The sequence below is a fragment of the Momordica charantia genome, assembly GCF_013281855.1.
Source record: "Momordica charantia cultivar OHB3-1 chromosome 1 unlocalized genomic scaffold, Mcharantia_2.0 BLBB01000001.1, whole genome shotgun sequence".
Lineage (NCBI taxonomy): Eukaryota > Viridiplantae > Streptophyta > Magnoliopsida > Cucurbitales > Cucurbitaceae > Momordica > Momordica charantia.
In genome coordinates, this window is record NW_028275157.1 from 21,693,412 (window position 1) to 21,708,500 (window position 15,089).

Below are 15,089 nucleotides of genomic sequence, written 5' to 3' on the forward strand. Positions count from 1 at the left end.
AACTTAGGCCCAAAATCAAAACTATTTTGGACTTCATCACAAAGTGAACTGCTGCGACGTACCCAATGGTGACCATTAATCACTCCTCTCTATATATATATGGTTTTACATATATATTTCTAGTACAAGTACCACAAACCAAAGAAAGAGATATTAAACCTCTAACTTAAAAAAAATGAGCGATATCGTGGAGCTATATATTTATAGATTGGGAGTAATGGAGAAAATTGAGACGGAGAGTATCAAACATAGATATTGGTGACACAATTCTGAAATGAAACAATGAGAATAAATAATCAATTTTGTGCCTATAACTCATCCTATCTGTATGTACTATAAATTATTGGCTCTCTACTTCTCTCTCTCTATATTAACCACCACCAGCAACAACCCCTCCCTCCCCGTGGCTACAAGAACACATGCATAAGCAAAATCAGCTTCAGCAGCCTTCTTCCACTACTCCCACTCATTCAACTTCCAAATCTCCCATTAAAAGATAGAAGCCCCACATCATCATCTCACAGCTTTGCCTGCTCCAAACCATCACAAAACGAAGATTAGGCTCCTGATTTCTTTTGATGATATTTAAATTCTAAAAGATTTTAAAATAAATGGCGAGACGAGAAGGTGTACCTGGGAGTAGAGGAAGGTGCCGAGGATTGCAATGGCAGCTCCAATGGCGTTGATGGGTCGGACAGGGGTGTGGAAGATGATAATGGACGACACTATTACAAATATTCTCTTCATTGTGTTTCCTACGCTGAATGTCAATGGAGATATCTCATCAAGAGACATGTACGACACTTGATTGTACAAGTGGTAGAACATACTTTGGGCTCCCAACCACCTGCATTGCCGCAAACACAATACTCTTTTTCTCAATAGAAAAAAAAACCATTTTCTGTCGTTTTGCACTTACAAAGTTCGAATGAGATCAGATCAGATCAGATCAGACCAGACCACATGGGAGCAAACAAAATGACTCAGGATTCCCATATTTCACACAATACAATGATGATCGAAAATTGGGGACTTGGCGTATTACCATATGAAATTGGGACCAATTTGAGAGAGAGCCTTTTGAAACCCTGCAGCCCACAACTTGGGCCCCTCCACAGCAATGGCGAAAGGCGTGAGAATCAGCAGAGACAGCAAAGAAAGGCAAGCGTAGTAATTCATCCCACTCACTGACTTCCCCTTCATCCCTTTCTTTGAGAATATGTTCCGGAACACGAATGCCATATTCGATACCATCGCTCCCATGAAACCTGAAACCACAAACAAACCCCAATTTTCAACAATTAATTAATATCAAATCGAGATTCAAACTAAGCACAGGAACCCCAGCGAAAATCCCTCACCAGTCATGTTGAAATTGAGCTCGGTTGCGGCGGAAAGAGCGCAGCCCCCAATGATTGGGATGAGTGATAAGTAAACAGGCAATGGAAACGCGTCACCCAGAACAAACCTGGACACCAACACACTGAAAGCCGGCTCCCCGCTCTTTATTATGTGAGTGAATGAAACTGCCACTTTGGACATGCTCACAGTTGCCGCGACGTGCCCAATGGTATGCGCCACTGCCACCTATAAAACACAAATACCCAATAGATCATCGCATTGAAAGAATCTATTCCCATTTGTAATGCAGTTCAAATCCGGCAATTGTGTAAATTCTTCTCCTAATATTTCAATTAATGGTGAAAACAGAGCATAAACTTAATTACCGGCAATAGAGATTTCCAGAAATCGAAATCGGTTTTAGGCGGGTGGGCCATTCTGGTGGCCCAGGAAACGAGCATGATGAGCGATCCAGCAGTGAGGGAGAGGGTGGAGGTGAGCCATGGATAAGGAAACGCATTGAGAACCTTCTTGTTGTAGACATTAAAGACGACGTTCAAAGCCCACCAAGTGGCGAAATAGAGGCCGATTTTGAGTTTCTGAGCGGCGCGTTCATCGGGAAGCTCGATGTTAATGTGAAGAGGGCGGGAGTCGGCCTCAAATGCCCTGCACTCAGTGGAACGCGGCGAAGAAAGATTCTCAACGGACGAGATGTAAAGCGGTTTCCCGGTGGAAAGAGAGCGATCGAGAAATTGATGGTTTAGGGCACTGCGATTGAGGGATTGCTGAGGAAGTTGCGGCCTGGGAAGCGGGGATTTTCGGTTGAAAAGTTCAGAGGAAGTGAAATTGGGAGTGGTGAGGCGTAGTGAAGAGATCATGGTGTATTGAAGAATATGAAAATGGGATCTGCAGAAATTGAAAGCAGTTCGTAAATGGTGAAGGGGAGGAGGAGAATTCGGTTGGAGAATGGAGACGGAGAGAGGACGTTGGATCTTGGGTGGGGAACTGGACTGGGGGAGAAGGGCGGCTTTATAGTTTGATTAGGAAGAGGAAGAATTTTGGGATTTTGAAATTTTCAGAGGGGCAGTTTCGACCATGTCGGCAATTTTGGTGGTGCCATCGGTGACTTGAATTTTGATTAGTCTCCTCATGACGGACCGCTCATAATTCTTTTTCCTTTAATTTTAATATTTTTTAGAAATGTTTAATTTCGAATTTATAGAAATACTTCTCCTTGAAAAACAATCTTGTCATTTTCCTGGAATTATTGGCCTTTACCATAATAATATCTATGCTCGGTTACACTCTAATTGATAAATACATTTTAAATATTAAATTTTATTAGTATTTTAAAAAATTATATAAATCATATAAAAATCTTGACTCCATGACATAAATTTATTAGGTATTTTCAAAATGTCGTATTTTTTTCATTTCAAATATAGTATAAATTTGATTTTTTTGTTGAGTGAATTTTACATTTAAGTTTGATTTTAATTGAGATAATATTATTTTAAAAATTTTAAACTTTATACCATATTTAAAAATACATATTTATTTTATACTATTTATGTAAATATCTCTACAAATTATAATTACCATTTTTAATTTGTATGATTTGTGGTTGGTTTTAATTTAGAATTTAACTTCTATAATTTGATTAAATTTCTAGAAATGTCCATCCTATTTACTAATAGGTATAGTTTTCATATGTTGATGTTTTCTTTAGATTTTAATTTTTTGCCTTTCTATGCCACATACAATACAAACATGTTGAATGTTTAGAAGATATATAATTTATAAGACAACTGTCAATTTTTTGAAATGTCCAAAATATTTTGAGAAATTTAATAGAATACCGTAAATATTATATGGGAAATTTTAAGACAGTAAAGCAAAAAAAGAACAAACATGTGGGTCTGTTTGATAAACCATGACGATTGATGAATTGTTTGAAGATCAACTATTTTACCCACATATTTAGGAGTCAAAACTGTTCTTCTCACAAACTAGCAAGAATCTCCATGCTCCTCCCATCTAGTTTAATATGGAAGAGTTACGTTGAGTTTTTAATTGTCTTAACCGGCTTTTCTTTTGAATTGCGGAAGATGTACTTGTTTTTCGATCTTAATATATCTTATTTTTTAAAAGAAAACCAAAACAAATACAGATTAAACCAAAATTTTCATTGTAAAATATCAATTTTAATATAAATTTGTTAAGAATAAAGAAGTTAAAAATAAAATTAAAATGAAAAGAAACCTGTAAATCATAACGGATGGCCAAGACCGTGAAAGTCCAATATGGTCGGCACTTGGCAGCTAGCTTAGCTTGGATTTGAATCGTTTGATAGGGCACATATTTATGTACAAGCTGTGGCGTTTGGTGTGGTGGAAGAGACCAATATGGTTTAGAAGTTGGGGTTGGAATTGGAATTGGCCACTCTTCAATTCATCAAAACCCATTTTATTCAGAAGAAAAACGATATAAAAACAAGTTGCACTGCATGCCAATTGCCAACATGTTTCCAAATTTGACCCTCACCAACTTTCATTTTTCTACGCACGCCAACTCTCTGATGGATATTTCCTTTTCCCGGGCCCAAAATATTTTCTCTGAGAAAAGAAAATATTATGATACCAAAAAAAAAAAAAAATTCAGGAAAAGAAAAAAGGGGCTGAACTTTTTTTAATTCTCTCCCCACACCACTATAGAGAAGCCAAATATTAAGAGAAAGGCACCCACATGGCATCAAGCTGGGTTGGTGATTCTTGACCGCAAGTTCCTAAAGGTGGGATTCCAATTTCCAATTATGGATGATACAAAAACGACAGCTTTTTGGGTGCAACAATCGAAGAGAGACTGAGCAAAATCCCACGACAGACGCTGAGGCGTGAGAATTGAGAAGCTCATGAATGATGATGGAGAGGAGGGCCTGCGTTTTCCCTTTGTAAAATGACTGAACTCGCTACATTGCTCAAAAATCTATTCTAGATTTGACATTTCGAGGCTTAAAGATTGTCGAAATTCCGATCCTTAGGATTTAGGGATAAATAATTGACGGCTGGTGGGTTTGGTACATTTTTAGGTGGGGCAGAAGCTACATTCAACGGCCCAACGTTGGTGTGTCCCCCCATCTCAAATTAACGGGTCGCGTTTTTTCAATTTTTTTTTTTAATTCTTTAGAGAAATTGTGGTTGGTGACGGTTTTTATTTACTTTGCAAAATTAAATAAACGAAATATGTCTATTTCTAAAAAAATATTTACCAAAAGAAACAAAAAAGTAGAACATTTTTTAAACTTTCATGTCAATGGGTATTTTCATGACTTGATTGATTTTGATAATATGGTAATTATTTAGGGTATTAGACTTTTCGTTAACATATAACTTTAACATTGTTGTAAGAAGTGAATAGAAAATTTTATAATATTACAAAAAATTGACAAAGTCTAAGAAAATATCAACCATTATCACTAATGAAGATATAATATTAATAATTGTTGATGCTTATTATTTCGGGACTGGTGTCACAAGAGTGCTACAAACGTCCTTGTCTCCTAGTTTAAGGTTAACATGCACATCGAAATCTAGTACTGTTGTTGTAATGCCTAAGTTAAAACTTAAAAGGGAGCAAACGTGTATGAAGCAAGTAGAATAATTAGGAAGCAACGTCTTAATGAGAGTGTGCGTGTCAGGGGATATCTAGCACTATTGTTGTAATGGCTTGAGAGTGTGCGTGTGCCAAGTTCTCACGAGAAGTTAGTGTAGGGAATTTCAACTTACCTCCTCCAGAGTTTCATAAAGCTTCTTGTATATTGATAGAGCTAGACACAAAGGGTGGAGTGCTGTGTCAGCGGATCATTAGGGCCACCAAAATTCTTCTTCTCTTCGTGCACTTCTAATAGAGGCACAGGACGTCCTGGCACAAGCCATGTGAAGCGTTTTGGGATTCGGGTGCAGGGTATCAGCACTTTGACCACTTGTTGTCTCTCGTACAGGTTGCCAAGGTGCGCTCATATTTAGGATTATTGCGCTCATTTTTCATTAACATGGTCTATGTGACTTGATATGAGATTTGACACATGTTGCCGCAGATTTACCCGATAACAATAATAATAATTTTAAACTTATTTGAAAGAGGAGAAATAGTTACTTATTAATTAATTTTTTCAATATTTTTATTATTTTTTTTCTAAAATATCTATTAATATAAACACGTCAATATTTTAATTAACGTTTCCATTAAATTGAGATCTCAATAATCTCATGGAGATTCACATTAAACATAATTCTCAAATAACACATAGATAGTGTGCCAACTATTATCACAAGTTGGCTCTCATTGGTTTAAAGCGACCAACATAAATGAAAGGATTTAGAAGGAATTGATTCAAATTTCATGATGGTCACTTACCTTTTATTTATTAAATTTATGAACATTATTTATACTATTTATTTGTTTTGTTATCTCTTTTTTTTTGTTAAGACATTTCAAAATCAAATCCAAAATTAATAAAATAATAACTTTAAAAAAAATAGTTAATATATTTACTAATCTAACATCTTGTTAAAATGGTCTATTGAACAAATTTGGGACGAAACGACTATTTAAGTGAAGTTGTCAATCAAATCATAGTTCAACGGGTTAAAACATCTATATCCAACAAAAAAGTAGTAGGTTCCAATCTCTACCCATATGATTTAATAAAATCAAACCATTTAAGTGAAGCAAATTTATAAATACCTTGGAAGTTCTCGGTCAATTAAGATGGGTTAATAAAGCTAAAAGTTTACAATATTGTCTCTAAATATTATTCACCAACCTTCCTAATCATATATCTAAAACACCTACATAATCCAACTTTAAGTTTAAAAGAAAATTTTCTTATTCTAATAGAGGTTTTAGTAGAGTCAATGCCCGAACCTCCTCTTATCTGTCAGTTCTCTCTCGTGGGATTTTTTCTAACAACTTTCCCGCGGGGCAGGGGAAATTGAACTTAATGCGCTTTCTCAAGGTGCGTTCTTGACTTCTCAACTCCTCCTTCTCCTCTGCTACTGGAAAAAAAAAGGAAAACAGATTAAATAAAGAATGCGAGACGATATGTTAAAAATGTAGGTTTTTGAATCTGGGTAATCAATTACCGGTAGTTAACTAATTAATTAAGGGGTTGTTTTAATTATGGGTTTTCACGCATCACAGCGGCGCGGATCCTCTCGACTGTGCACTTAATTAGGCTGTTAACGGTGGCGACCGATCCAATGGAAAGTCTAGCCGTTGGAACGGAATCGACCAGGATTTGAAATGCAACAGTGATGAGTGAACCACCGGAGCCGAGCTCCAGAATTCCTCCGGCGCTGGGTCCGGCGTTGGGTCCGTCGGGAAGTATGGCGAATCCGGAGGGCAGAAGTGCCACGTAGTCAGGATCGCAGCCGCTTAGGACCACGTTCATGGCCACAGTGTCCACTGGAGCATAGATGACGTAAGAGCCTGTGGAGTCGGTGCAGCTTTCTTGTAGTATCAGCATGTTGCTCTGGCTCGAATTTGCACTCTGCATAATAGTTTTGTCTGTAAATAAAAATTGCCAAAATTATTCTAGAAAATAATTGATTTGGTTGCCACTCACGTTGACGCGCAGCAAAGAGACGCAGTTTCCGGAGTGGCGGCCGTTGGATATGTGCGCCATTTCCTGAACCAGTCCTCCATTCGACAGAATGTCCCACTGAAAAAAGGTTTCAAGTTAAAATTGAGTTAATTAAAAGAAAAATGTGAAACTGTTTGCATTTGTTGATGATTTACCTCGCTTCGAGATTTCTCTTTCCGGAGGAAATCAAAGACAACCTTGGGAGGAACAGGGATCCAAAAAGAAGTGGCGGCGCTGAGCACAACGCCAGGAGGGCGGCCCGGTTCGTCGGTGCTCTTCCTAGTGACGACCCTGACGTCATCACTGCCGGCGGCCGGCAAGGCGGTCCAAGCGTGCACACTCGACGCGCCGACGCCAGCGGAGAAGCTCGTCACCATCCTCTCCGCCAGCTTCAGCATACTTCTCCTCCCTTCAATACTTGATATCACTGCGCATGAATGTCACAATTCATATTTGAAAAATCTAATAATTATCATATGAAACGAAAAAAAGAAAGAAAAAAAAAAAACAGAGAGAATTAAAGAGTACCGCGTAAATCGGCGGTGGCTATGGTGGTGGCCATTGAAGTAGCGAGACGCTCACATTGCCTGTCTAAGGTGGCGACCCAGCGTTTAGCACCATAAGCGAGCCCTGAACTGACCAATGGCCTGTACATGGTGGGCACGCCAGTTTCATCCACCTCCACGTGTTCCACCCAAGTAATCTAAACAATCCATTGCACCAATAATTAATTAAAATCACAAATTAGCGGGTCTTAAATTTAATAATGAAATTAAATAAAGGACCTTTGAGTAGCCGTTGGGCAGTTCTTGAATTAAACAACCAGAGGGTCTCCTCCGACTCTTTGGGATGGGAGAAGGGCGCAAACTGTCCAAGGAAACATCAGCCACAGCCCACGTGGCATCGTTCAGCTGTTTGCAGTATCTTACGAAGTAATTTTCACGGGTCGGAACCAGCGGGGACGGGACTTGGAATTCAGCGCTCATCTGTGAATACAATCGCCAACTTAATTAATTAGCCAGTCCATGGAACCTAAAATTTAAATTTACTCCCTATTATACTATATTTATAAAAAAAAAAAGTGGGATTTAGTTTCAGTACCACGTGCAAGGCCCCGTTGCAGTTTCCGGGGAGGCCAGCAGAAAGAAGTTCCACATTGGATGCTCTTGAAACGATGCTACAGAACACAGTCGACCATTGCGTCTGAGAAATATTAAAAAAAAGTCAAATTAGTGATGATCCGATTTAAAATTTAAAAAGGAAAAAAGAAAAGAAGAGATGAGAAGAGAAGAGACAACATACGGCGTCCATGAAAATATCGACAAGCTTGAGATGGTTCATGAAGACGATAGCGGAAACTCGTGAGGCTTCGGTTCTGAAGCCCAATGGTTTTGGGCCGATTCCGCCTCGGAAAGTGGACAAATACTCGGCCTCGTTCAGCAGCAGCTCAGTGGACTTGTTATCACCTGGGACCCACAAGGGTTCGCCAGCCTGGGCCATTCTGGTCAATTCCTCCATGGCGGAAACGGCGAGCTCAACGATTACGGGCTTGTCGGCTTCCGAAGGTCTCGAAACCGACAGCAGAAAATCGGCGGCGCCGTACATTTCCCCGACGAAGCCCGTCTGTTGCCCGAAATTTGCGATTCCGAGGTCAAGCGATCGCGCCGGAGTATTCGACGGCAGGTGGTAGTACGAAGAAGCTAGAGGCTTCGCCACGCATTTTGGCCCATATCCGCTCATTCTGTCGATCTGTTTATGAAATGGAAACCAAAAATCAGCTGAAAAGATAATTCTATTTCTAATTTTTTTTATTTTTATTTTGGCAAAGATAAGATGCATTGCAGGAAAAAAGGAAAAAGAATCTCACTGCCTATGATAAAAGCGCAATAGAATTAAGTTTTTTTTTTTCATAGTTCAACCATCTAGAGGCATCTTGTATGTTGTATACTATGTCCACATTTTTTAGGATGAATAAATAGAAAAACGACAATGCAAGAGTTACACACGAACTCTCGCGCTAATACCATTTTAAAGATAAATACACTACCATTCAATCCAAAAACTTAAACGGATGGATTGGACAAATTTAATTTAGTATCTCACCACACTAGACAATTGGAGTCTAATAAAATGCATTATTCCATAATTTTGAGAAAAATAAAGTTTCACTAAAATTAATTTTTAAATAAGTAAATATTCTAAAGATTTAATGAACTAAATTATGGATTAGAAGTTTTTGGCAAAGCGCAGGAAAAGACAAACTGTTAGTAATTCACACAAATTATGAACTTTTGCATTTACTACTTTTGGGGTAATTATATGCGAAATTGTATTGGGTAGCTAAACTTTTATATATATTTACAAAAATGTCAACCACTTTTTTATTTTGCAAATATGTCAGAATATTTGAATTTTTATTTTCAAAATTTTTATTATTCCAGTTTTACCCTTATGATATCTAATATACACCCGATGTATATATCTGACATACGTTCGATGGATGTATATCTGATACGCCTGATGGAAGTATATCTGATATACGCCCGATGGATGTATATCTGATATACACCCGATGGATGTATATCTGATATACGTCCAATATATCTCTGATCTACTTCTGATCTATCTCTGATATACATCAGATGTACATATTATACATCTAATTTACATCTTATGTACCTATAATTTATGATATACTAAATATATTTGTAATGATATACCTATGTAAATCTTATCTGATATATATCGGATGTATCTCTGATGTACATTTGATGTATATCAGTGGCATACTAAATATATTTGTAATATCAATAATATATTAGAGATGTCTAGTATGCCACTGATATACATCAGGTGTAGATCACATATGCATCAATGTTAGATATCAGTAGATATCAATAGATATCATGGTTATATCAATGGTAAATTAGAGACATATTAAATATATATCATAGATACATCAAAGTTATATTAGTGGTAAATCATATAATCATATGAGAAGTTATATTAGTAGATATATAGTTATATAAATGGTAACTTAAAGACATATCAAGTATACATCACGGATATATAAGTGTTATATCAAAACATGGTAAATCAATGGTAAATTATATAATCATATAAGAACTTATATTAGTAGAAATCGTAGTTATATTATGTGTATATAAATGGTAAGCCATATTATAAGTTATATTGGTAGATATCATAGATATATCAGATGTAAATCAATTGTATATCAATATTATATCAATGGTATATCAAAGATATATCAATAATATATTACATATATATTAGTGTTAAAGAAATAAATATTAAATAATATAATCATATAAAAAGTTATATTAATAGATATCATAGTTATATTAATGATCTGTCAGTTGTATATCGATAGTAAATCAATAGTAAATCACATGTATATTGTTGGACCTCCGTTTTTTCTAAAAATTTTCCTATATTTATAAATCTAAAACGGAGATACTAAATTTATTATTTCCTTAAATTTTTTTTACCATATTTTTAACTGCCCTAGTTATATTCTATATTTACACCCATCATACATTCCCATACCTATAGGCCACATTTAATAATGCTCGGAAATAACTAAAAATTACAAGAATATTCTTTCTCCTTTTGCCCTCCAGAATTTTAGGTTTCCCTTACACAGTTTTTTAGCTCTCTGACATATTGAACTTTTCCACGTAATGGATTCTATTATAGGTAAAGAAATTTAAATTACCTAAATTTGAATTTGAATTTAATATATCTTAGGGTAAATTATACTCTCAATCTCAAAAGTTTAAGTTAGTATTCTATTGGTTAAGTTTAAAAATCTGACAATAGTACTTTGTTTGAAATGGTTCTTGGGATTAAAATCTTGTTGAAGAGAAATGTGATGTGACAATTTGATGGGGAAATGACATATATTTTAATTTTAAATTATTTTTCATTGATGACATGGAAAAAGAATATTAAAGATGCTATTTATTTAGTTGGACAGGCGAAAGAGAGAGAGAAACTGATCTGATTTTAGATAGGGGGATGGAAGCTGATAGAATTAGTTTTTATTTTAAAAAGTTGTAGATTTGGTGTGTATTTTTGGATCAGTAAATTATTATTACTATTATTTTTTTTTGGGTGATTATTGCAAAAACTCCCAATGTTTTCGTCTTCTTTCTTTTTCGATTAAAAAAGGGAGACTTTAATTTTTATAATTTTTCCGTATCAATGCAAAATGGTTTTAAATTGAATTCTATGAACCATTTAGGATTGTTTTAAAAATTTAGATACTAAACTGTTGGATATTAAAATTTCAACCAAACAAGATCATTTCTCAAATTTTATGAACTAATTTATCATTTGATGGTAGCCAAAAAGGAGTTAGCTGTACCAAAAATAAAAAATAAAAATAAAAGGAAATAAATAGAGCGAATAAAAGAATAAATGCATTGTTCAAGAATAATAAATTAGCAATAAATATTCACATGTAATAGTATAGTTCTACGTACCCATATCTATCAAGAAATCTTAGAAGTAGCTATCATAATTATGTGGGTCAGGCTCAATCAAAGTAACTACGAAATCAATGCCGAGCCTGACATCATCAATTTTAATTTCGAAAGAAAGAAAAAAAGAATTTATTTTCAAGCAATGGACCAGCAAAAGTTTAGATAACAAAGGACAAGTTGGATAGCGTAGAGCATTTTGAGGGGTAAATAATAAAAAGGGCTAAAAAAAGAGAGAAATGGACATTGGGCAGCACTACCTCTTCTCGCAAACGCGAGTTTTCAATGCGGAGATGTTGGTCGTCGAACGACATTTCGCCCAGCGCCGCCGTGGAGCTTCCGCAGTTTGGGCACGTGGAATGCGCCAGCGCTTCCCTGTACCGAATATTCTCACCACGAAGCTTCTCATTCTCAGCTTTTAAAATCGCGTTCTCGTGTCTTTCATGTTGAGCCTTCATTGAACATATGATATAATCAATCATTTCACTAACACAACATTAAACACCCATTAATAATTATATTGAAAATCTGAATCATCATACCTTCATCTGGGTGCGCTTGTTCTGAAACCAAAACTTGACTTGCAACGGCTCCAACCCCAGCTCACGGCTCAGTTCCATTCTCTGCTTGTCATCTGGGTGAGGACACTCCTTAAAAAACCTGACACCAATAATCACAATCAAAATCCACAACAAACACGAACACAAAGAGACGTGTAATAAAATTAAAACGTTTGTTATTTTTTCCCCTTACGCTTCCATTTCTTGAATTTGGTGCTGCGTATGGCGATTGTAACGCTTCTTCTTGGAGCGGTGGTCGGCGTTTAGGATTTCAGCTCCCGATTTGGTCTCGAACTCGTCGTCTCTAACATTTTCCAGCTCGTTTTCGGAGGTGTTGAAGGCCATGTCCAGCATATGATGGTGCTGCTGCTCGAACATATCTGGATCGAACATCTTAATTCACTAAATCGCAATAAAAACTGAAACCCTCTCAGCTGCTAGCTTTTCGGCCACCTTCGATTCTGACACCTAAAATATATCAAAACCCACAAAGACAAGAAAAGAAAAAAACATGGCGGAGAGGTCTCAGTGTTTAGGGCGGAGGAAAAGCACGTGAACATAAAAACATACATTTGATTTGTTTTTAATGCTGTAACAATCATTGTAAGTATTCTGTGTCCGATTTGTACGACGTGATGCATCATCATTTAGTACGTTGTTTTTAAGGAAGGCAGATACTATATTTCTTAATTACTTCCACTGTGAACTTATTTGAAAATTTTAAAAACAAAAAAAGAAATGCAAATTAATCGATCAATACTATTGGTTCAAAAATTTGATGGATTCACTCCTCTGTTAAATACGATAGAAATATAACTGGTTAAAGGTTTGAATCCACACCCTACCCTACCCGGGGTTTAAATTAAAAATAGAAATATATTATATAAAAAAGATAACAGGAACTTTACTGATCAATGTGTAGACAAGTATCGTGGTTGTAAGATTCCAAATTCCAATATCAGCTCATATTAAATACAATTTACGTGGGGTTGAATTGAATTAGCAGATTGAAAAAAAAAATTAAAAGGAAAATATAAGAAGCAAAGTGAAATAATTACCTGGGTCGTTGGGTGCAGAGAAATGGAAGCAAAAGCTAAGGAAAAGCAGCAATCTTGGTGCAGTGTAAGTGGTGGAACGGCGATGCCATGCAGAGTAATAGGCAGATGAGAAGAGCTGCGGTTTTTGGGGGTAGCTTTCAAAACTGGGAAGAATGTGGAGATTTCAGAAGCGTCTCTAATGGATGGTCAGGGACTATAAAATTTAGCGCCGAAAGATGAAACCAGAGAAAAATGGCCCCTCGCCCCAAGAAAAAAAGGAAGAAAAGAGGGCAACGGGGGAATGATTTGAACGTTTCCCTGACTGAAAAATGGAAAAGAGAAAAAGGAATATGAGTAGAGAGAGTTTGAAATTAAAAATTTAGTTCTGGGGATGGGGGAAAAAGGGAGTCGCCGGAATGAGGAAGAGGTGGTGCAGAAATGAGACCAGGTTGTATAAGTAATCCAACTACACAGACGTTCTGTACTGTGTCCGCAGACAAAAAGCTGAGACTAATTGTTAATGACACCCACAGAAAATCCCAGAACGGCTCCATAAAACCATTCATACACAAATTCTTTTTCTTTTTATTTTCTTCCCAACTTGGTAATGCAATATGTATTTTAAATATTTTGAAGGCCACATTATGAAGTTTGATAATCTACACCAAGTTGCATTCCATATATATTTGACGTTTGTGTGTCCAAATATGGAGGTGTGTGTTTGAAAAGTAAGTAACAAAAAAGGAAGTCACATCAAGAAAATGAAGTCACGTCACGTTAAAATATGATACAAAATTTAGATGTGTGCTTTCAAAATCTAAGAATGAATTTTACGTTTGGGGATAATAAAGAAGCAATAAATAAGAGACGGGAAAATTAAAAATAAGAAATAAAAAAGGAGGGGGGAGCACGGCAGAAGAAGAGATATGGATGAGAAGAGAAATGGAGAGGAAGAAAGAAGGAAATTTGTGGACAGAATAAAGCAAGGTTGGTGAGATTTGCAGAGTGTATTAAGAGGGATGAAATTGCATTTATTGGAGCCTGGAGAGAGGATTTATGGAATAAGAAGAAGAAGAAGAAGAAGAAGAAGAAGAAGAAGAAGAAGAGAGAGAGAGATGGTTGTAAATTGGGTGTGGTGAAAAAAATTACTGCATACTTTACTGCACCCAACTTCTCTCAGGATTGGAGTGTAAATTTTGTGGCAGAGTCACATTAAATACACAAATGTGAAACGCCTTTTCTCTTTCTCTCTTATATGGGATACATGGCTTAACTAAATTTCACTTTTCATCTCCACGAAATTAAACCTAATTTAATTACCCCATCAACCCACAACCCAACTACCATATCACTTTTATGTAATTATTACTTTTCACTCATTTTTGTCCATTCTTTTTGGTACAATATGTCGGGTGCAAAAGTGCAAACTTTGGGTATTAAATATCAGAAGAATAATTTGATACATTATTTACTAAACTACGTTTAAATCGATATCATTGTCAATAGATACAAAACTAAACTAGGTTCAGTTGGTAATTGCCTTCTCAAAGTAATGATATATGCCTTTTCTGGTGAAACATTTTTCATGTTGTCTTTTCAGATGCTTTTATGATGTATATGGTTGACACTTGAGAGTAATCTAAAAATGTAATAGAGCAAGAGTAAAAAAATCTAAAATATTCTTTAACCAAATGTGTCAAAGATTCCACTTGTTAAAGAGCATTTTTTTTTATTAAGGTGGTGTTTAGACTAATGTACTTTTGTTAATCACTCCTAAGAAGGATATTTATTAAGAGTGAAATTTCAATATTAAATTTACAAATTGAGGCCAAAGAACGATTTGGATCGACCTGTCTTGCTCAAATCGAGTAGATTATCCATCCAATATTCCAAGAAAACTCTTTTTAATAAAATAAGAAGAGAAGTTTGGACATAAGATATGTTAGGGAGTTTATGAATCCTTAATCTTAATCTTAGAGAAAGAAAAAATATGTCAAATACCGTT

At 36.0% G+C, this 15,089-nt stretch overlaps 2 protein-coding genes and 1 long non-coding RNA gene across 4 annotated transcripts; all 3 read right to left on the bottom strand.

The window, feature by feature from the left end:
• Window positions 1-166: 166 nt before the first annotated feature.
• LOC111012260 (glucose-6-phosphate/phosphate translocator 2, chloroplastic) lies at window positions 167-2,360 on the bottom strand. The gene is made up of 5 exons (XM_022286341.2): window positions 1,728-2,360; window positions 1,362-1,587; window positions 1,046-1,268; window positions 634-847; window positions 167-530 (listed from the first exon to the last, which is right to left on the bottom strand). The coding sequence occupies exons 1-5, from the start codon at window positions 2,217-2,219 to the stop codon at window positions 519-521; spliced, it is 1,167 nt and encodes a 388-aa protein (XP_022142033.1). The 5' UTR covers window positions 2,220-2,360; the 3' UTR covers window positions 167-518.
• A 1,431-nt stretch (window positions 2,361-3,791) lies between these two features.
• LOC111012500 (uncharacterized) lies at window positions 3,792-4,347 on the bottom strand. Its single transcript, XR_002601588.2, has 2 exons — window positions 4,087-4,347; window positions 3,792-3,956 (listed from the first exon to the last, which is right to left on the bottom strand). It is a non-coding gene; the product is annotated as an uncharacterized LOC111012500 (long non-coding RNA).
• A 1,714-nt stretch (window positions 4,348-6,061) lies between these two features.
• On the bottom strand, window positions 6,062-13,722 carry LOC111012476 (protodermal factor 2). Of its 2 annotated transcripts, none has more exons than XM_088121142.1 (12): window positions 13,106-13,722; window positions 12,241-12,515; window positions 12,030-12,147; window positions 11,748-11,939; window positions 8,288-8,734; window positions 8,087-8,188; window positions 7,771-7,971; window positions 7,514-7,688; window positions 7,141-7,412; window positions 6,968-7,063; window positions 6,486-6,892; window positions 6,062-6,395 (listed from the first exon to the last, which is right to left on the bottom strand). In XM_088121142.1, the coding sequence occupies exons 2-11, from the start codon at window positions 12,438-12,440 to the stop codon at window positions 6,521-6,523; spliced, it is 2,175 nt and encodes a 724-aa protein (XP_087977268.1). In that variant the 5' UTR covers window positions 12,441-12,515; window positions 13,106-13,722; the 3' UTR covers window positions 6,062-6,395; window positions 6,486-6,520. The 2 variants fall into 2 exon arrangements, with proteins under 2 accessions (XP_087977268.1, XP_087977252.1); XM_088121126.1 differs by having other exon boundaries at window positions 6,062-6,398; window positions 13,106-13,721.
• Window positions 13,723-15,089: the final 1,367 nt, after the last annotated feature.